This window comes from Oncorhynchus tshawytscha, linkage group LG17 (assembly GCF_018296145.1).
Source record: "Oncorhynchus tshawytscha isolate Ot180627B linkage group LG17, Otsh_v2.0, whole genome shotgun sequence".
NCBI lineage: Eukaryota > Metazoa > Chordata > Actinopteri > Salmoniformes > Salmonidae > Oncorhynchus > Oncorhynchus tshawytscha.
In genome coordinates, this window is record NC_056445.1 from 14158490 (window position 1) to 14181223 (window position 22734).

General features: G+C 44.1%; 2 protein-coding genes and 1 long non-coding RNA gene across 5 annotated transcripts in view; 1 reads left to right on the forward strand and 2 right to left on the reverse strand.

Moving 5' to 3' along the window:
• Positions 1–9196, forward strand: part of LOC112216893 (metallophosphoesterase domain-containing protein 1) — a 43455-nt gene extending 34259 nt beyond the window's left edge. Inside the window, exons 6-8 of one of the 3 annotated variants that reach the window (XR_006079215.1) lie at positions 404–517; positions 1232–1414; positions 9062–9196. Coding sequence is in view for 1 of the 3 variants with exons in the window: in XM_024377031.2 (XP_024232799.1) it covers positions 404–517; positions 1232–1353 (236 nt within the window). In the remaining 2 variants the exon portion in view is untranslated. Of the gene's footprint in view, positions 1–403; positions 518–1231; positions 4993–9058 lie in introns of those variants that run through there. The other 2 variants (XR_006079216.1, XM_024377031.2) reach the window with 2 other exon arrangements.
• Positions 5882–21119, reverse strand: LOC112217174 (EF-hand calcium-binding domain-containing protein 6). Its single transcript, XM_042299976.1, has 20 exons — positions 21090–21119; positions 20052–20354; positions 19578–19738; positions 17590–17718; positions 17197–17410; positions 16845–16959; positions 13055–13182; positions 12490–12722; positions 12324–12387; positions 12094–12212; positions 11820–11969; positions 11516–11671; positions 10896–11106; positions 10448–10642; positions 10124–10390; positions 9436–9708; positions 8982–9177; positions 8644–8831; positions 6757–6906; positions 5882–6641 (listed from the first exon to the last, which is right to left on the reverse strand). Exons 1-20 carry the CDS (start codon positions 21117–21119, stop codon positions 6519–6521), a joined length of 3405 nt encoding a protein of 1134 aa, XP_042155910.1. The 3' UTR covers positions 5882–6518.
• Positions 21120–21323: 204 nt separating this feature from the next.
• On the reverse strand, positions 21324–22213 carry LOC121839774. The gene is made up of 3 exons (XR_006079217.1): positions 22084–22213; positions 21612–21713; positions 21324–21413 (listed from the first exon to the last, which is right to left on the reverse strand). It is a non-coding gene; the product is annotated as an uncharacterized LOC121839774 (long non-coding RNA).
• Between the last annotated feature and the right edge of the window lie 521 nt (positions 22214–22734).

Sequence of the window (22734 nt, forward strand, 5' to 3'; positions counted from 1 at the left end):
GCGTTTACTTATTTCGAGCTTTTCACAGCTTTCAAAGCACTTTGTGTATGAGGGTGTGTCACGCCATCCACCACCAACGTGTGCATGGCACAAGATAGACCAGTCCCGATAGTGTTTCTATAGACTCAGCAGAATGCTTCCTGTAGAAGTGGCACTAAATCAGTCTTTCTCTCACCCGTGTCACTGTGTGTAGTAGAGTGCAGCGGTGTGTGTAGCAGAATGTGCATGTGTGTGTGTGTGTGTGTGTGTGTGAGTCATCTCCATTCTCTACAGGGCTTCTGGACTAGCGCATTATAGTATTGTGGAGTGATGTGTATACGGGGTGTAGTATGTGTCCATATGTTATATCACCAGTGTTTCCTATGTGGTTATTGACATGTGTTGTGTTGCTGTCTCTGTGTAGGGTTCCTGGACTGGGTTCCTAAGAAGATGCAGCGGGTGGGCTGTATGGAGCTGCTCAACACTGTCCAGAGGAGAGTACAGCCCAAGCTGCACGTGTTCGGACACATCCACGAAGGTACACACACACACACACACATACACACTTTCATTCTGTATGAATGAGGTTTCTCATACTGCTACACAAGCCTACATATTTAAATCAGATTATTGATCTTGTAGGTCAAGGTCTTTGGAATATATCATTATGACTCGTTTATGGATTCTTGCAATGAGGCTGTATTTAATTCTAGTCATATATTATACTGTAAGTGGTACTGCAGTATCTCATCCAGGCCAGGGGGGACTTGGAGGCCTTGTCTCCAGGCTGAGAGATTGTATTTTGGGGTTAGCAGGTCAGCGTGTGTCCCCTGGAGCACCATGGCCCCTTCGGAGAGGACCAGATTAGTAGCTAAATAAGATTCACACAGGGAGGAACAGGCCGTATTTAGCCCTGCGTGTGGATCTGAGTGACTGAGATAGATTGGGAGCATGGAAGAAGGGAGAGAAAAGGAATTGTAGCTTTTGTCATTTGTCACAAATTCTCTACATCAGACCAGTTCATTCTGAGTGATCGAAAAAGCAGAAAGTATCTCACCTGTAAAACATTTGCTCCATGTCAAACGAGATGCAGTCGCCGCTATCAGAGTTAGATGTGGCTAGTTCTGTCAATAAAGGGAAATGTAGAGAGAGTGTAAAGAAGTCAATGAACAAATGAGTGTTACTGTCACAGTCTGTCTTTCTCTCCCTCTCTAACAGTCGTCTCCCTTCCTCTCTCCTCTACCTCCTCCAGGTTATGGTATGATGACTGACGGCACCACCACGTTCGTCAACGCCTCGGCCTGCACCGTCAACTTCCAGCCCATGAACCCGCCCATCGTCTTCGACCTGCCCAATCCCACCAGGACCACATGACTAGAGAAGCCCCGCCCTGCTGAGCCCCCCTCCAATCAGGAGCCTGGTGGTGGGAAGGCAGGTAGGTGAGGGTGAAGGGCAGGTGTGGTGGTGTACTGTATATATTCAAGGCTCTAATGGATGGTGTGTGTGTGTGTGTGTGTGTGTGTGTGTGTGTGTGTGTGTGTGTGTGTGTGTGTGTGTGTGTGTGTGTGTGTGTGTGTGTGTGTGTGTGTGTGTGTGTGTGTGTGTGGCACAACACACACACATGCCCAAGAGATGGACGATGTGTGTGTCTAAATAGACAGGCGCCATTGCAAATCCTCACTTAGCAAATCCATTCATGTTATTTTATGTACTGTCATTCCTTTATTTCAACAAAAGCTCTTACAAACTCTAAAGTAAGGCAAAAGACAGACCCCAGATGCCTCATATGAACATGTCAGCATTAGTCTGTAAATCTTCTGTTGCACTTCTACTGCACTGACAATCTGACCTGGCTGTCAGATAGAGAAGAGGACAGGGGGAACAGTGTCTCCTGTGTCACTGTTTGAACTCACAGTCTTTCTCTCAGAAGAAAACACTGGATAACTCTCATTCCCTCTTGTCCCTCATAGAGGACTCTGTTAAGTCACCAGTGGAAGTTGCTCAGTGGTGACGTTTTGACTTTGTGACATTGTGGTCCACCCTTCATTTGATACCTTCCCTGGGGAGTGATTGAACACTTACCAGTAGGGTATCAGAACATTAACCCAATGTCCATTTTTGACTTTGTGGAGCCGTTTGCCAGCACAGAAAGGATACCCCTGACAGTACTTTGATATCACACTTCCTGCACTGCAGATTAAAACACTGCTTTCCCCTCATCCCTTTTTCTCTTGATCCCTCTTTTTCTCTGCACCTCTAGTTTCACTCTCCACCCCCCCCTCTCTCTCTCTCTCTCTCTCTCTCTCTCTCTCTCTCTCTCTCTCTCTCTCTCTCTCTTTCTCTCAGGCCTTGGGCATGGTAGTTTGTGTGTGTGTGAGATCAAAGTGTGTGTGAGGGCAGCGGGAGGTCTCTGCCACGGGCTGTGTGTGAGTATAGGTGTCAAACGTGTTGACACCACTCCCCTGGGTCTCATTACAACTCTCAGTAAGCCTCTTAACCAGGGGAGTGGGATCTCTTCTCTTCCTCTCTTCCCTTCTTCTGTTTTTCCCCCTCTCTCCTTCTTCCCCCCTCCATCCTTCGTTGCATGTGTAATCAGCTCATCCTCTGATCTCTGGCTCATGTGCCGTGATCCTGACAAGTTTATTTCCGAGGTCACCGGCCGGGAAGCCTGCAAGATTTTGATTCCGAGTACGGAATACTGGAAATACGTAATAACCAACAGAGCAGATTGGCAAATGTGTTCGCTCCCGACCCTGTACAGAAGCAGCGGTGTCTGGAATGTTCTCACTGCTCCATGGTGTCCTTTCTGCGAGAGATGTATCATGGGAATGAACGTTGAACTCTTAGTGGATGACGATGAGGTGTAGGCCTAATGTACCGTAACTGATCAAGAATTTGGAACTGTAAATCTACATCAACTGTCATTGTAAAAACATGTTAGCAATCAAGGATTACTTCAAATGTTGTTAAATATGTGTGTGTGTTGTTAAAAAAAGAGCCAGTGCAAACAATGTTTACATTTTATTCTAAGTTCAGTTCTTTCTTATATAGGCTAATAAATGCTTATTACTGTATGAATATATCTGCACTATGTTACACTCTAAAAAATGCTGGTTGTTTGGTTGACTCAACTGCTGAGTTGTTTTCTTTAAAAACAGCAGAGTTATTGATGCTGGGTTATTGGTGCAGGGTTAATGATGCTGGGTTATTGATGCTGGGTTATTGAGATATGACCCAGCAGGTCAGGTCAGAAGACTGGAGGTGTAGTTTAGTAGGGGCATGGCTTTCAGATAGTTATTTTTAACCACCCATGCGAGTAAATGTCATTCGTATTCATCTGTTCTGTTGCATAGTTATGACATATTAAGGTCAAACATTTAACATTTTGTAGCTTCAACGACACTTACAGAAGTGTATAAGTTCCCTAAAACCTACGTAAATCCCATTGTTGGGACACAAGGCCAGGTCGCAGTTGCAAATGAGAACTTGTTCTCAACTAGCCTACCTGGTTAAATAAAGGTGAAAAAAAGGTGGTATACCTTATTAGGCTGTAAGATGGTATACCTTATAATAAATCATCTTAACATTACAAAAGAATGTGTGAAAAACATGTTATTGACATTTAAATTTGCAGTATGTATGTTTAAAATTATGTACAGGAATGACATTTACTCTCACGGGTGGCCAATAAGATCTAGCTGAAAACCACGCCCCTAATAAACCACGCCTCCTGAAAATAACCTAAGGGTTACGTTAAAAAAGACCCAGATGCTAGGTTAACCCAGCATGAGAGTAAAAAATACCCAACTGATGGTTACATTAACCCATGTTTGGGTAATCCCAACAACCCAACATGTTGGGTCATTCATGCAACCCAACTGGCTTTGCCAAAATAACCCAACATGTGTTCTGGCCACTATTTAAACAGCTCTAAATTAAATATAATTTTTTTGAGTGCACGGGGTTATCCACAACCCTATTAGCTATTATTAACTCTTTCATGTTGTCAAGCAGTTGTCTGCGTAAAAAGGGTTAATTTTTTTATCTTTCTGAAGCACTTGTGAATGAGCGTCCTTCCTCTGCTCGTCTGGCAGCCAAAGTCTTTGGCTGAGCTCAAAGTGTGGTTAGCATAACAAGACTACATCCCTGTTTGATCTCTCTGCTCTCAGACATTATATATGAACATCCCCTCTGGCTACGTTTTATTCACAGGGTCACTGGTGTTTCACTGCTGTTCTGCACATTGTGCTAGCTGGGTTATGTCTTAATGGGGCAGACTAGTGGGCTGTTGTAGGAATACAAAGACTAGGATAGAATGTTTACAGATAGGTGTGTGTGAATACTGTATGTGTGTGTGTATGTGTGCGTGTGGATAGGGCCAGGGGGTAAGCATTCTGAGAACATGCTTAAACGAGGGGGGGAGTCAGTGTCTGTATCATCTTCTTTTCTTTTAAAGGTTTCTGTAGGGGGAAATGTCTGTTTGTTTTGGGGCATTTCTTACTATTCTCTTTCAACCATAACTTTGAAATGTCTCACTTTTTATGCACTGTTCCTCGATAGCTGTATTCTGTATTTCCTGTTTTCTTTGAAAACTCAAGTTTTGCTGTTGTATTTCTTGTTCGTTCCTTGGGGCATGCTGTTCTGAATCTAATAACTTCTGATGACAATCTGCTTGAATTGTATATCATTGTTACCATTGTTTGGGATATACTAACTATTGGGATTGTCACGACTTCTACCGAAGTCGTTGCCTCTCCGTGTTCGGGCGGTGCTCGGCGTTCGACGTCACCGGTCTTCTAGCCATCATTGATCCTTTTTTCATGACAATGTGATCCAATACGGAGCTGATAACGTCAAGCTCCCTCGCTTGTTCCTGAACGCGTTCCTCCAGCTCCATGGGCATAGTGTCCTCTCCTGCTGACTTCATATTAGGGTCAGAGATTCTGTCATGCATAGGTGTAATAGGTGGCAGGGAAGTCAGGCGCAGGAGAGTCAAATGGAGTGTAAAATGGAGTCTTTTAATAAAGTCCACGGAGTATGCTCCATAACACTCTATGTACATAAACACAAAACATGGGTACGAGGACCCGACGCGCACCTATACAAACAATTACACTACACTGACAATAACAATCTCTGACAAAGACATGAGGGGAAACAGAGGGTAAATACACAACAGGTAATGAATGGGATTGACAACAGGTGTGTGGGAAGACAAGACAAAACCAATGGAAAATGAAAAAAGGATCAATGATGGCTAGAAGACCGGTGACGTCGAACGCCGAGCACCGCCCGAACACGGAGAGGCAACGACTTCGGCAGAAGTCGTGACAGGGATTTTTTTATTGCTTTAATGATGTACAATATTTTTTTATAATGTGAAAAGAAGAAAAGTCCAACCATTTTAGAATGGTATTGTATAATGTGTTGCCCCTGGAGACAACTCTGTAAATGTAAAATACCTTTCTTAAAACTACCTGCTTCTGGTTTTCTGAGAGGTTATCTACACAAATTTAATTAAACCTTATCTGTGACCAATGGATCATCCCTCCTTTTCTTCCCCACACTCTTTCTTTATGTAAGTTTTCCTCCTTTCTTTTCTTTTGTTCTGTGGTAAAAAAAAGTGTGGTGATTGTTTCTTTTTCAGCTTGGCTCTTTTGCACCAATCAAATGTATCTGTGTCTCATATCAATTATGTGAGCCGGGACCAGAGTTAATTTCCAGTGTCTAAACCTGGGTTCCTCATCTCTCATTTGATAGCTTGGTTCTTCCACACCTCTGCACATTCTAATGAGAACCCTCGTTCAAATAATTACATTAGTAATCCCAGAGGAGATGGGGTAATTTATTTGCGGATGGCTTTTCGCTTTACACCATTAATACAGTACCTATCATATAGACTCCCATCTCCTCTCTCTCTCTTTATTTTCCTTCTATCCCTCCCTCTATCTTTCCATGGTCTCACACTCCATCTCCATTGGCCCTTTCGGTTGTTCACTCTCTCCATTTTTCTGTAGATTATTTAGATAATGATCTCTCTCTCTCTCTCTCTCTCTCTCTCTGGGTTCTGTCTTGCAACGGTGATGCCGTCTATCTCATGAATGACAAACGCCCTCTCCTTCTCCTTGTCATCCATTTCGTTTCCCGTCAGATGGGAACAAAGACAGTCCCCCTGCGTGTTGCAGCATCCGTACATCATTCAAAAGCACTTTATTTGGTTGGGTTTGGTTCGGAAAGCAATCAGTATCATAAAGTCATACAGCGGAGAGATAAATCGGTATGCTAGAGGGAGAAAAAGATGTAGACATGCCAGGGGAAGATATTGGGAGAAAACCCTCAAATGCATATTTTATATAATACATCACTTAATATGTTTTAATTTACATGACATGATTTTGTAATAATTCTGTGTATCCCTCCTTCACTCAGTGGTGCAGTGCAATTATAGTGATCAATATGGACTGATTTATCAGTGATAACTAGCTAAACCTTCACAGGAGCCTACAGTAGGGCCATAGTTAGAGAGCAGAGGTTAGAGGTCAGTGTAGGAAGCCCTGTAGGAAGTCATTGTAGGAGATCTTCCCCGTAGTGTTCTTGTCAAAGAAAGAGGTGAGGTGGAAGAATTCCTCCTCAGATAGGTTCACTCTGAACTGCCTTAGTACCTGTAGAAATACACAATCAGGATTATCTGGTGTGTGTGTGACTGTCACGTGTGTGACGTGTTATTAGTTTACAGCTTTTTAAATAATGGTCAAACAGTAGATTGTTGGACTATACCTTTCTGAATTCCTTGATAGAGATTTTGCCACTGCGGTTGTGGTCGAAGGTAACAAAGTTTTGCCTCAAGGAGCGCCAGAACTGCTGGACCGGGCCATAGAGTCTCAGCATGGCTTCCACACACTGTCTACTGAGAATACCCCCACTCATCTGGATCGCAAGGGAACCACAACCAGACCGCATCAGGACCACACCGGACCAGAGAAGACCAGATAGGACAGAACAGCGTTAACAAACACTGAAAGACAATTGCATGGATGTAATCATTCCAATCATATCGCTATTTTGTACACCTTACATGATGAGTTTAACTCAGTAAAGTAGCAGTCTTTATGAACTTGTTCTGAAAGACCGTTCCAGCATGAAGCACACAGGGGGTCTCTGGTTGCCTGGCTACCCAGACTCCTTGCTCTGGCCAAACGTTACGCCACACCCACGGACGTTAGTTTCCTCTCCGCAGTGAGTCTGGATCTGAGTACCTCTCCGACCCTTAACCGAATGCCAACACATTCGCGGCCGTCTGAATGGTCCAGAAACCGATGGGTTCGGCCAGAGCCGGAACACACATGGGTACAGCGGCGGTTTGAAAAGATCTGTCATTGGCTTTGATTCTCTGATCCAATCGCTGATAATGTTGTTTTGTACAACGCCCCTCGTCACCACAAACAACTTCAACGATGGCAGAGTCTCAGACTAAAGTGTGTGGCGGACGACAGTGCGATTCGTCAGGCTAGGTCTCTGATTTATAACACAGATGGTTGGTTTGGTTAGTAGATAATGAGGGTTATAATTGTGAACCAAAGCCAGTACGAGAGGGGGTTTGGATGGTTTGCATCTCGCAGGTTGCCAGACAAGCTCTCACCCACTCACTCTGGTGAGGCTTGGGGCCCTGCTTAATGCTAATGTTTAGTAGCCCGGGGGGATCTTCTCCAACCTGGCCACCCGCGTGTCATTTTTCGAAGCTTTTATTAACATACCTCATTGTGCCAAAAGCACACAAATCACCAAACTTGACAGGTATTGTTGTCAAGGAGGAGACAGCAGAGAGCCCGAGGGTGGGAGAGGTCCCCGTTGAGTATACACAATCTGGCAACCCACCGCCCCCTCGTTTTACATCACAGACCCCCTCCCCATTGAAAGTGATAGTTAATGAGTCAATAATGGACCAGAGAAAGAGCGAGGGAGAGGAAAAAAGAGTAGTATGAGAAAAGAGCAAGATAAAATATGTTTTCTCTCTCACCCCAAATACTAATTTACCACAGTTTCTGCAGTAAAAACATTTATGTTCATACAACACTCTGTCCCATATTGACAGTAAGTTAAACAGGGGTGGACAGTACCGGTGTAGTGGGGAGAGGTAGTTAAACAGGGGTGGACAGTACCGGTGTAGTAGGGAGAGGTAGTTAAACAGGGGTGGACAGTACCGGTGTAGTAGGGAGAGGTAGTTAAACAGGGGTGGACAGTACCGGTGTAGTAGGGATAGGTAGTTAAACAGGGGTGGTCAGTACCGGTGTAGTAGGGAGAGGTAGTTAAACAGGGGTGAACAGTACCGGTGTAGTAGGGAGAGGTAGTTAAACAGGGGTGGACAGTACCGGTGTAGTGGGGAGAGGTAGTTAAACAGGGGTGGACAGTACCGGTGTAGTAGGGAGAGGTAGTTAAACAGGGGTGGACAGTACCCGGTATAGTAGGGAGAGGTAGTTAAACAGGGGTGGACAGTACCGTGTAGTAGGGAGAGGTAGTTAAGCAGGGGTGTACAGTACCCGGTGTAGTAGGGAGAGGTAGTTAAACAGGGGTGTACAGTACCGGTGTAGTAGGGAGAGGTAGTTAAGCAGGGGTGGACAGTACCGGTGTAGTAGGGAGAGGTAGTTAAACAGGGGTGTACAGTACCGGTGTAGTGGGGAGAGGTAGTTTGGGCCGCTCAAAGGGCTGTCTGACTGCTGGCGGTTTCAAGTTGAGGAGGAAGTGACGTAGGAAGTCAAGATATGAGACGCGCCCACTGTCCCTCATGTCGAACTTTACGGCCAGACGATCAAGCTCCTTCTGGGTCACACTAACATTGAGGCTTTGCAGGATGTCTGTCACACACACACACAGTCAGGAAGTGATTTTGATCAAATGATTTTGAGGTGGATTGTGAATTGAGGTTACGTAAAATAATGATTGACTGGGGATAACGAATCAGACGCTGCGCTGTACATATGTCACTCTGTGATTGGTCATTTTACCCAGGAAGCAGCGTGTGCTGATCTCTCCGTCTCTCTCTCTGTCCTCCTCCCTGCACCTCCTCTGAATGTCCCTCCAGCAGCGCTGCACCTCCCCCTTCAGCCTCCTCTCCACCTCCTCACAGTCCACCAGGGGGCCCTCCTTCTCTCTCCCAGCCGTGGACGGACGTCTGGCCCTGCTGGACACACCCACCTCCGACTGGGGGTAGGGGGACAAGGACAGGGGATTGATAATGTGTGTTACTTTCAGTCCCAGATTAGAAGAGATAAGATATTGTAATTATGATTTGGATGCCATCCTAGTTAGATTTTGGATATCACTTCTGGTCACTCCCAGGAGCTTACAGAACTAACTGGGATGGCTTCTGTAACGCTACTTAGAACTGTGGACTATCAAATACAAAGATGGAGATATATAAGTAAACTGATAAGCATCATGTATAGAGAGATCCTGTACCTTTGAGCGTTGGAGGTTGCTGCCTGTAGTCTTTGGTCTCTGTAGAGCTGGTGGGGAGGATGACATCCTATCTATGGCCCCAGGGGATGGTGGTGATGGTGACATATCTATGAGCCCAGGGGATGGTGGTGATGCAGATTTCAGGGGACTGATGTCCTCTGGGTCTGTGGTCTTGTCCCTTATCGCAACAGCTCCACTGGCGTGCTTCAGGAACTCCCTGTACTCCAGATCCCCCAGCACATTCACTGGCAGCTTCTCCCACACCCTCTCGAACTGAGGAGAGAGAGGAATTACACGTTTAGTACACACACACACACATCATATCCCACATTTTCAAACTGATATTCACACAGACACACACTCACATTTACACACAAGCTTAATGAACTTCACGGATGACTAACGTTCTCTATAAGTAGTCAATAATTATCAACACATACACATTTGTTTTTGATTGCAATAATTAATAACTAAGGAGAACTTGGCTGGCAAATGCATAAAAAAATGAAAAAAATCTAATTTACACACATGCACGTTTGCCTATTCCTGTGGTTTCTGCATGACAACCCATTGATAGAGTATAATGAATTGTGCCTAGTATTTTTTTTTGTAAGAGCTTAAATAAATAAAAATATATGTAAAAAGCTATACTGTATGACCCTATTGAGACAGGACCCTGTCAGCTTACCTGGTCACTGGTGAGCCTCATGAAATGGCGGTCACACATCATTCTGAAGTCCTCTTTAGAGATGGTGTCATTATGGGTGTGTTCTAGGTCCACTATCTCCTTGGTGATGGTGTACAGGCAGGCGGAGACAACTTCCTCACTGATTTGCAGAGGCTGGGGCTGGGCGGGGAAACCTGCCTTACCCACTCTGTCTGACCAATCCTCAGGGGTCTGCACACACAGATGCATACACACGCAACAAATAAAAACAGATGCACATGCACAGGCCTACGTATAAACAGAGTACGGACCCCCCACCACACACACACAGACCCAATCACACACGTCCAGGTTGCATAGGTTGAACTGGTTGAGGAAGTCTCTCCAGTACACCGTGTGGTTCTCCCAGTTCAGCTTCATTCTGTCGAGCAGGAATCTGAACTGGGGGTCCGAGAGGCGGGCACAAAAATGGTCCAGCACCCGCCGGAACTCCAGAGGGGTGACTGTCCCGTTCCCACTCCTGTCGAAGGCAGAGAAGGCCTAAGAGACCAGACGGAGAGACAAGTGAGTAGGAGTCGGTGTGGCTGACCAGATGAGAGCATGTCTGAGCTTACACAAGTAGAAGGACCTCCCTCAGTCTTAATGCATATTAAAAAGCACAGTTCAATATTTACAATTTAAATAGTTTATTACTGTAAGTAGCTAAAACAAATTGATGTTAATTGTATACGTTGTTGGTCTTCACAATGAGAGCCAGGGAAGAAGAGGGACAGAGTGTCGGGAGAGGCCTAACCTTGTGGAGTATATCCATCGATGCAGTGACCAGTTCCCGTATCCTACCAGCAGCTCTTTCAGGACTGAGCCACTCCAGACTCTCGGCTGGGTCAGGGGATCCACAGGGCCTAGGGGGGTGCTCACACCCCTTCCCTGTCACGTGGTCAAACGCCTTCAGGAAGTCCACGTATGACAACGTCCTGTCCTCACTGTCCATTGGAACCTTGAGTCTAAAATTTAGAGGAGACAAAAGTGTCTATGTATTCAGCAGTTACAAACATCCGTTTAACATCAGTTTAACAATACTCAACATCAGTTCAACATCTCTTCAACAGTATTCAACATCAGTAAATGCTTCTGCTTCCTGGAAACTTTTCAGGGAATTAAAAACGGTTTATTTTCAGGTGTAGTTCACAAGGCATTACTTTTATTAGTCCTAGAGTCAGGAAACGTTCACAGAACAATTTGTGTATTATTATTATTTTGTTGAAATAACATCGGGCAAAAAATGAGATATAAGATTTTTCCAGGACCACGACGAAGATAGATAGATTGATTATAACCCAGTAGTTTGATCATTATTAAGGTGTGTTAGCTATATGAAGGAATGGAGAGGTCTTTATAATGAGAGTTATTTACGTGTGTAGGAGGTGGGTGAGTTGGTGTCTGTGTAGGGGACAGTTGTATCTCTGGAGCAGACTCTGTAGGTCCTCCACCCTGACTAGGCCCTCTCTCTTCTTATCCAGGCGGGTCAGAGCACTGCTCAACCCCTCACAGTTACCCTGCACCAAGCGCCTGGATGGTCAAATACACAGCACAAACATAGTTATTATTGATTACTCCTTTGGCCAAAGCTCAGACACATGCTTAACTCTAGAAGCGTATTCTATAGAATTTAATTAGTAATTGCACTAATTAATTTAGTTAATCACTCTTCACTCACTCAACGTCCTGAAGCGTAGCCCCTGCAGGGAGACCATCTGTGGGAGTGGTGTCTGCATCCTTCCTCACATGTCCCACCTCCTGTTGATCCACACCCAGCTTCTCCAGGAACGCAGCACAGGTGAGGTAGCCACGCCCTTCTCCATCATACCTGTCAGTGGAACAGTGTTCGGACAAATCACAGCTCCGCATTGATAACGTTGAATGATTTACACAAAACAGATCTCAAGTTAGGATTGAGTTGTCGTGTTCTACCGCACTCTAATATCGCTCACCTGGCCCACAGTTCCTCAAACTCATTAGGACTGATGGGGAGGTCGTAGGTATAGAGGAGACTCCTGAGGTCCTTCTTAAAGACCAGACCCTGACCATTTTCATCAAAACGACAAATCACCTGGAGGAGGTAACATAACTTGCAATGGGGTTCCTCTCACATGTTAACATACACATTATCCTCTTTGAGACTTGAGCTTCAGGGTAGAGGTATGAGTTAAACCAGACTGACCTTTGACATAGCAGTCCATCTGTGGCGTGCGTTGGACACCAAGTGGTCATGCAGTTGGTCTGGCCTGTTTGAACAGCATCAAGAACACACACAGAAACACCTCAGTGACATTTACATATGAATCCTGTCTAACCTCACACACACACTTCCACAAGACCCTACTCACCCATTGGCTGGCTTGAAATTCTGCCTGCGGGTCTTGCCGCTGGATTGGACGAGGGTGAAGAACTCTGGGTAGTTGAGGTTGGCTCCAGGCTGCAGGCCCAGCAGCTGCAGCAGGCGCTGGTACTCCCTCTCCTTGGTGACCAGGCCCAGACTGTCATACAGCTCTCTGAAGTCATGCCTGTCCACCACCCTGTCACAGTTCTGATCCATCACACGGAACGCTGACAGGATGTCCTGATTTGACAGAGAAGATGATGATGACATGGTGATTGGCTGTGTATATTGATTGGCTGTAAATATGTATGGAATGTGTATTGTTTTGCTACACGTTTTCTTGACGTTTTAGCGCTAGGCTTGGATTTGGGCTTTGGCATTATGCATTCTTTTTCAACTGACTTTAAAGGGTGTCTGTGAGGGTTAGTATCCCAACCCCTTGTCGTCTTATCCTGTCAGTACTAGGTGTTTGTGTGTGCAGTATAGAATGTGTATATTGATCAAAACAATTGATCCCAGAGGTAATGGAGTGTGGAGTTGTGTAGTGGGCGTGGACGGTTCCTCTCTCTCACCCCGTGGATGTTTTCGATCTTCTCTTTGATCACACCGAGGCAGTCCTCCGCTGTCAGGAGGCGTGGCTTAGCCCGTAGGTTACCATGGTTACCCCCCGAGGCCTGGTTCTGCTCTCTGGCCTGGTGCTCTTTTAAAAAACACAATTAAAATTCAATTTGGTTGGATGAAAGGGTTGGATTTTAAAGGCCCAGTGCAGTCAAAAATGGGATTTGCCTGTGATTTATATATATTTACACACTATGAAGTTGAAATAATACTGTAAAATTGTGAAAATGATGATAAGGACCTTTAGTGTAAGGGCCGGTTTTGGTAAGAGAGAGTTTTGGCTTGCCTGGTGACATCACCAAGTGGTAAATTAGTTAATAGCCCAATAAGAAAGAGAGTTTTCAGTTTTCCCCTCCCCTCTCCCAGACAATCGTAACAAAGTTTTTGCTTGAGAAATTGCTCTTTGCTATGAAGTAGTTTCTTTGAAAAAAATATTAACGCAAGATGCAAAAATGTCTAAGATTTTACTGAGTTACAGTTCAATATAAGGAAATCAGTCAATTTAAATACATGTATTATTCCCTAATCTATGGATTTTACAGACACCTTTAAAAAAAAAGTTGGGGCGTGGATCAGAAAACCAGTCAGTATCTGGTGTGACCACCGTTTGCTTCATGCAGAGCGACACATATCTTTCACATAGAGTTGATTAGGCTGTTGATTGTGGCCTGTGGAATGCTGTCCCACTCCTCTTCAATAGCTGTGAGAAGTTGCTGGATTTTGGCAGGAACTGGAACATGCTGTCATGCCGATCCAGAGCATCCCAAACATGCTCAATGGGTAAAATGTCTGGTGAGTATGCAGGCCAATCCATTTTCAGCTTCCAGGAACTGTGTACAGATCCTTGCGACATGGGGCTGTGCATTATCATGCTGAAACACGAAGTGATGGCGGCGGATGAATGGCACGACAATGGGTCTCAGGATCTCATCACAGTATCTCTGTGCATTCAAATTGTCATCGATAAAATACAATTGTGTTTGTTGCCTGTAGCTTATGCCTGTCCATACCATAACCCCACCGCCATCATGAGGCACTCTGTTCACAATGTAGACATCAGCAAACCACTCGCCCACACGACGCTATCTGCCCGGTAAAGTTTAAACTGGGATTCATCCATGAAGAGTACACTTCTCCAGCGTGCCAGTGGCCAGCGAAGGTGAGCATTTGCCCACTGAATTTGGTTACTGCAGTCAGGTCAAGACTCTGGTGAGGACGATGAGCATGCAGATAAGCTTCCCTGAGATGGTTTCCGACAGTTTGTGCAGAAATTCTTTGGTTGTGAAAACACACAGTTTCATCAGCTGTCCGGATGGCTGGTCTCAGATGAGCCCACAGGTGAAGAAGCCAAATGTGGAGGTCCTGGGCTAGCATGGTTACACGTGGTCTGCGGTTGTGAGGCCAGTTGGATGTACTGCCAAATTCTCTAAAATGACATTGGAAGCGGCTTATGGTAGAGAAATTAACATTAAATTCTCTAGCAACAGTTCTGGTGGACATTCCTGCAGTCAACATGCCAAAAACACCCTCCTTCAAAACTTGAGATGTCTGTGGCATTGTGTTGTGTGACAAAACTGCACATTTTAGAGTGGCCTTTTATTGTCCCCAGCACAAGTTTTACCTGTGTAATGACCATGCTGTTTAATCAGCTTCTTGATATGCCAAACCTGTCAGGTGGGTGGATTATCTTGGCAAAGGAGAAATGCTCACTGACAGGGATGTAAACAAATTTGTGCACATTTTAGAGAAATAAGCATTTTGTTTGTATGAAACATTTCTGGGATCTTTTATTTCAGCTCATGGGACCGACACCTTACATGTTGCGTTTATATTTTTGTTTCTTTTTGGCACTTTTAACTGAAAACAATCACAGTTAAGTACTTAATTGTTACCTGGAAATGATTTGATATTGAGATAAAAACAGCTGCATTGGACCTTTACATTTGTCACTTTAAAGGGAAATCAGGAGTAGAAACAATAACATTAAAAGTTTCCCGCCACTGTTTCGGACCACTCTCAAATGGACAGACAAAGCTATGGATGCAAGGACTGATTGTAACCAATGTTTTGAAGCTATACAGGTTGTTTACATTTGCTTTGTTTACAAACATTGGCGTAAAACAAGCTTAGATTTTGGGTTGTGATGGGGTATGGCAGTTGAACGAAGCTCATGAGACATTAACCTCTAAAAATCTATGCCGTTGGGGGGTTACTAAGCTAAAATATGGAATTGTTTTAGGATGGTCAAACCATGGATCATTTAGCTATTGGATTTTGAATTTTAGGACCCCTTTAGGTATAAAAAAAAATGTGCACAATTATTTGATTAAATATTGAGTTTGGTCTTTACAACTATAGCCCATTAAACCGCAGTGAACAACACATTCATAAATGGCAAAAAAGACAGTTGAATAATAAATCATAAGGAATAAAGTCTTGAAGTGTCGGCCCTATATCTACTGTAGGAGATATAAGAAAGCTCAGGAAATTTAAGGACACATATTTAACCCCTTATTTATGTTGGAACAAAACTACCTCCATACTTCTATATGTATGGGTTACCTACAAACAAGTTAAAATTGAGAACTCCTTCGTGAGAGTCTCCCCTTTCTGTAAAGTTGTCATAATAGTTTGTAAGCCAAACCGTTAGCATGCTACAGACGTTTTCGTGAGAGGACTGATTTTTGGGATGTCTCATGGTCTGACAAACATCACTGTAGCTTGGCCACCTTCCACCGCAGATGTGGTGGATGTGGTGGATTGAGACGCAGCCCTTGCAAAAAACGTATGTAATAAGTTATATTCTTCAAGAATCAAGGGGTACGTGTCATTAATTTATAAGTCGCAAAAATGGATGCAACAACAGCAGATTGCTCCTTTAATGTCGTCCTTATTGTTATTTTATTGACTTCCAAGAATTCAACTTGGCATGTCAAATGTTAATGTTCCCAGTTGCAAAAGGAAAAAAGGAAGAATGTCAGGCACAAAATTAATAACTGAGACTATCCTCTTATATTTATTGATAAGGTTAAAGGATTCATTTCAGTTTGTTGTCTTTTTGTGTAAAATATGCCCTTTTATGTTATTTACTGGTCACTGTAATGCAATTTCAGTGTCTGAAATTGACATCAACAAATTAGAATGTTGTTATAATTTCCACTCGGATTAGGCGTTTGTGTTTTTTTCACACAGAAAAAGGACCCCTCACAACTGCCGACGTCGGTAGTCCTTTAACTGCCTGACCCATTTCTAAATAGGATCTTGGCACTTTTTCTCTCCAAATCCTTTAAAACACAAATGTTGCACTTTGCAAACATGTCTAAGTTTAGGTCCTGATTCTGTTTAATGTAAAAAAATATATATTAAATCGAGGATACAAATTAGAGTGGTGCCCTGCTGCTTCCATTCTGCTTCCAAAGCTCATAATTACCCCAAACAGTCAGCAATAAGAGGGATTCTGCTTCTCTCTCCTCTCCTCTGTACCAATGAGAGATGGAGAGCTTGTATAAAACTATATTTATAATCCCAATGAGTCATGTGATAACAGAGACATCATTTCACAGGAAGCAGGGGGGTAGCCTTTGATCGCTGTGGGTGGGGTGCTGGTTGGGGAGGGGATGAGGATTTCTGAGGGGTTTTCAAGTGGAATGACCCTCTCTTTATCTCCCCTTGCTAGGACACTAATTTAGAGATCAGTCTGAGTCTCTAGACCATGGCAAGTTAAGATTCACACTCGACTCGTACCATCATACTTATCCAGGAAAGCCGAACAGGACATTTTTCCGTCTTTGAAACCAAGCGATACGTTGAGCTTGCGGAACTGCTTCTCATCCAAGGTGATCCAGCTCTCATCCAGTATCTGGGAATGTTGATAACAAGGAAATAGGTTGGGACTACATTAGGACAAGGTGCATGTCCTATACAAAGGTGTCAGATAAGATACTTATAATAATGACTGTATAGCGATATAATCTTCATAAAATAAACTGTGGCTCACATAGAGGAACACTATTGTCAAGGCCCTGAGAGAGCAGAGCTCAAGTACACCAGGTGTCAAGTAGAGGTCAAGTATACACAACTGTTTTGACCTTCTGACCTTCTTTAGATCTCTCAACGACAGCATTCCGTCTGAGCTTCTGGCCATTGCCTGGATATGGTCGTTGAGGGTAACATGTCTGTGGTCCAGCCTCTCTTTGAGCTTCCTGAACATAATGTTCTCCACCATGCGAACCCTTGGACCCCCCACAGTGGCGCTGGGGGAATGCACTGGCTTGTTGTTCACCAAGGCATTCTGGGCTTGATAGTTCAGTCTGTTGGTGTCAGAAATGTAGTACATGTTGCATTAGAACAAAAGACACTTCCTCTCTGACGCCTCTGTTACTTAACTTTACCCTTTGTTATTATGGACCCCCTGTCTCCGTCTGACCACCTTTCTCTCCCTCTATCTCTCACTTTCTCCATTCTATCTCTCTGCCTCTGTTCTCCATACCTGCCAGAGCCCTTGCGGGGGTAGTGTATAGTGCCTGTCTGTGTCTCTCCTGTAGGCAGGCCCAGGGCCCTGAGGAACTGTCTGTACCTGACCCTGCATGACCCTGGGTCTAAACCAGCCTCACACAGCCTAGAGTACACAGGACAACAAACAACATACAGTGTCTTGCAAAAGTATTCATCCCCCTTGGTGCATTACAACCTGTCATTTTAATAGATTTTTATTTGGATTTCATGTAATAGACATACACAAAATAGTCCAAATTGGTGAAGTGAAAAAAAAAAACTTGTTTCAAAAACTTCTAAAAGAAATTTAAAAAGTGGTGCGTGCATATTTATTCCCCCCCTTTGCTATGAAGCCTCTAAATAAGATCAGAAGTCACATAATTAGTTAAATAAAGTCCAACTGTGTTCAATCTAAGTGTCACATGATCTGTCACATGATCTCAGTGTATATACACACCTATTCTGAAAGGCCCCAGAGTCTGCAACACCACTAAGCAAGGGGTACCACCAAGCAAGCTGCACCATGAAGACCAAGGAGCTCTACAAACAGGTCAGGGGCAAAGTTGTGGATAAGTACAGATCAGGGTTGAGTTATAAAAAATATCAGAAACTTTGAGCATCCCACGGAGCACCATTAAATCCATTATTTAAAAAATGGTTCATATATGGCACCACAACAACCCAGCCAAGAGAGGGCCAAAACTCACGGACCAGGCAAGGAGGGCATTAATCAGAGAGGCAACAAAGAGACCAAAGATAACCCTGAAGGAGCTGCAAAGCTCCACAGCAGAGATTGGAGTATATGTCCATAGGACCACAGACCTGAGCTTTACGGAAGAGTGGCCAGAAAAGGCCATTGCTTATAGAAAAAAATAAGCAAACACGTTTGGTGTTCGCCAAAAGGCATGTGGGCTACTCCCTAAACATATGGAAGAAGGTACTCTGGACAGATGAGACTAACATTGAGCTACTAGGTCTGGCGCAAACTCAACACCTTTCATCACCCCGAGAATACCATCCCCACAGTGAAGCATGGTGGTGGCAGCATCATGCTGTGGGGATGTTTTTCATTGACAGGGACTGGGAAACTGGTCAGAATTGAAGGAATGATGGATGGCTCTAAATACAGGGAAGTTCTTGAGGGAAACCTGTTTCAGTCTTCCAGAGATTTGAGACTGGGACGGAGGTTCACCTTCCAGCAGGACAATGACCCTAAGCATACTGCTAAAGAAACACTTGAGTGGTTTAAGGGGAAACATTTAAATGTCTTGGAATGGCCTAGTCAAAGCCTAGACCTCAATCCAATTGAGAATCTGTGGTATGACTTAAAGATCGCTGTACACCAGCAGAACCCATCCAACTTGAAGGAGCTGGAGCTGTTTTGCCTTGAAGAATGGGCAAAAATCCCAGTGGCTAGATGTGCCAAGCTTATAGAGACATATCCCAAGAGACTAGCAGCTGTAATTGCTGCAAAAGGTGGCTCTACAAAGTATTTACTTGACTTTGGGGGGTGAATAGTTATGCATGCTCAAGTTTTCAGTTTTTTTGTCTTATTTCTTTTTTGTTTTACAAGAAAAAATATTTTGCATCTTAAAAGTGGTAGGCATGTTGTGTAAATCAAATGATACAAACCCACAAAAAATCTATTTTAATTCCAGTTTGTAAGGCAACAAAATATGAAAATTGCCAAGGGGGTGAATACTTTCGCAAGCCACTGTATAACCTCTATGTTCTGTAAGAATTAGAAGGTAATGAAGTGTGCTAACATTTTTACAAAGGATGTATAGATTTTTGTAGCACATTTTAATTTGTATTCTTCAAAATGTATGGAGTTTCAATTAATAATTTTTTTTAAATCTACCTATTGAGTCATCTATTCACCAGTTCAAATTGTAATCAGTCGTTTTTATATTTCATCATTTTTGGAGGATGGATGTTAAGTCTTGTTGAAGTGTGTGTCTACAAGAGGGATTGGTTGCTCACTTGTTGAAGTGTGTGTGTGAGAGGGGCAGGCCATAACATTGTATGATCCTTCTCAGGTCTTCATTGCGAACAGATCCTGTCTCTCGAGGGTCACAGTCCCCTAAAGCCTCCAGCATGGGACCTATCTGATCACTCAGCTTATCACGCAGCAAGCCCTTCACCTGCAGACACACACCACAATACACCCTTCAATACACACCTCAATACAAACATCAATACAAAAACAACTGTATATGTCTATGTTTCATTATTCATCATACTAAAATGGGTGAAAACAGCCATTTTTTCTGTGCTATGTTGTGTTTTGCAGTTTATTTACGGTAGTCCATGTGTCTGCTGCCGTGGGTGCCTTTTCAATCCACTGTGGATACTGAGTCTCATTCAACTCTCTCTGCTCCTCCTTAGTCAACAGACACACACATGAACATGTGCCAACACATCAACACACAAACACACACACTGAACTTCCTGTACCTGAGCCGCATCCTCCATGATCTCCTCCTTCCATCCTCCAGTAGGGGTGTGTAGTGTCTCCCTCCCCGGGGAAGAGTGCACCCTCCTGGGTTTGAGCAGCTCCAGGCTAGGCTGAGTGATGACCCCAGTGTGCTCTGGGTCCAGCAGGATCAGGAGCTCTCTAACCTGGGCTGGGCTCAGACGGGGCCTGGGGGTGTGGGGCTCCCTGCGGCTGGACCAGGAGCCCTGGGGACCCCTCAGGTTATACTGGGGGACTTCCAAAGCCTGACGAAGGTCTGCCCTGGTGATCCTCCCTATCCTACCCTGTAGAGAGACATGACACCCACTCTTTGAGTTCTCTTCCTCATTTAGGATATAGGTGTAGGAGTTGCCTTTACATTTGGGCTTGAAGCCCCAGTTTTGAAATGTGAAGTGTTTTTGTGTAAAATAGTTAGGTAACATTAGTTGCTATTCGTTGGTGTTGAAAAGTGATCTTCATACATTAGCAGCCAGAGGCTTGTGTAAAAGTGTTGTTTTACCATTAGCCAGACGTCTGTTGCCCTTGTGTCATTTTAAACAGTTAGCAGCTTTATATTGGTTGGTAAATCACACAGAGACACATTGTGCATCAGCATACGTCATCCCAGCTTAACACAACTTCTCCCCAGAGTCTGTCTAAAACACATGCAGGCTGGCTTCCAACCTGCCTGTCTGGAAAAGCAAATTATTGGCGGGAGGTGTGTGTGGACGCCATGTTTGACCTAGTACCCACAGAATTGATTATTAAAACAGTTGATGGGGGGGATGTTTTTCTTTCTTTAGTGCCATAAAAGGAGGAGGTTCTGATGGATATGTTTTGATTTCATATCTGGGATAGGCTTCACACACGCTTAAACTTGGACACCAATGATTGTTTTGTGTATTGCTGTAGCCCATCAACATCAAACATCGCTGTGAATCAATCGAAGACATATTCTCCACTAAAGTTTAGTGTGACTATCACGTTTCATACGTTTCATACGGCTGATGTGGAGTGATTTGAGCATCTGGACATAGAACTTGAGGCATGATGATGTTGATGTCGCACATGGTTGTCAAGTGAACATATGGTGACTGAGTGTGTAACTAGTGGCCATACGTAACTCAATTTCTGGACATCAATAGCTGCATCTAACAGTCTGCCTATCTGTAATCTGCTGAAGTACTGTGTTTCTCTAAATCTTTTACACTGTGGTAGTTCTTATAGTTCTCCTGTCCCTTGTTCCACTCCTTCGTGAGGACTTGTCTCTTACCCTGTCCAACTGTTTAAAGGCTCTCTTCAGTATAGGGTAGAACTCTGTCAGACTCCGATGGCCCTCCTCTGCGTCAGGTAGCTCTGGAACCCTATGAGAGAGAAGAGGAGGAGGAGAGAGATATTGGGAAAGATGGCGAGAGAGGGCGGTCGATAGTGAGAAAGGTGTATTGGAAGTCCAGAACCAGATGTCATGAAATAGAGATATATAATAGAATATCCTAAAGTAGTATGGAATATGTTCCTTGTATAGAATTCAGATCAGGGAGTGGTAGTGAGAGATAACTGACCTCTCTGTTTGAGGAGTGGTGTAGTCCTCCTCTGTGACTGGACCCTGAAACTGACCCAGGAACGGTTTCCATTTGACAGGCCCTGTTGCTCTCACCCCAAAACTACAGCATGCGCACATACCACACAAACAAACAAACACAACAAATGCAAAAAATCTTGTTAACATTGAGACTCTGGATAACGAAATGTCAGAAAGCAGTGAAGCAAACAAAGGAAGAGGAAGTGCTCCCCTGCTAGACTCAGGCACCGCTCCTGGGGGATGGGGAGTGGAGTGGGAATTTGAAATAATCTCTCGTGGACAAACTACGTAAACACAATCGAGCATCTGACCAAATATTTTTCTGGGTTAACCGAGATAAAACGGGAAAGTGTTGTGAGCTGCTGATAAGAGTCACCGGCAGGGAATTGGTAACAGAAAGAGAAGAGAGCATAGTAATCAAGTTAACCGTGTCACTGTGTTCACTTTCATACCGGCAGGTCAGGCTCTGGAAGGTGCTGAGGCTCATGGGAAACAGGAAGCTGCTGAGGACGGCCCTCAGGTCTTCCTGTGACACCAGTCCAGAGTGGGTGACATCAAACGCTTGCAGTGCTCTCCACACTAGGGTACAGCTCACATACAACTAACAGAGACACACACACACACACACATTACGTTGGGGAGTAGACACACAACACTAATGACAGGAAGTGACTCAACGCTGTGGTTGCCGTGGGGATCACCCCCATATGATGTGCAGTACTACACTGCTGCTGCCTTCCCACAAATTAGTCATGATTAACACACTAACTCAGGAGCAGATTTTTCTGGGCAAACATTTTAATGAGAAGTGTTCCCTCTGTCGCGACGCATACTAGCACGCCACTTAGAGCCAATTTCCTCTCTCTGTCTCATCTAAGAGGATAACTCACGGAACAGGGCCAGATGGTGACATACAAACAAGAATAAAACACACACAACTATGCACACATACACAAGCAGGAGCGTACAAACACATGCATGCACGCACACAAAAACGCAAACACACACACTGTCGTAGTTTAAACCAATCTGGAAAGATGGTATCCTCCCAATCATATCATGTAATGCTTTCACTTTTCAACAGTGACCTTGATAAGGTCATT

Coding starts and splice junctions, on each gene's coding strand:
- LOC112217174 (XM_042299976.1), bottom strand. CDS start 21,119: ATGTGCGACATCAACATCATCATGCCTCAA. Junction 12,388..12,489: donor AATTTCAAGCCAGCCAATGG/GTGAGTAGGGTC, acceptor CTGTTCAAACAG/GCCAGACCAACTGCATGACC. Junction 9,178..9,435: donor GCAACCTCCAACGCTCAAAG/GTACAGGATCTC, acceptor CCCTACCCCCAG/TCGGAGGTGGGTGTGTCCAG.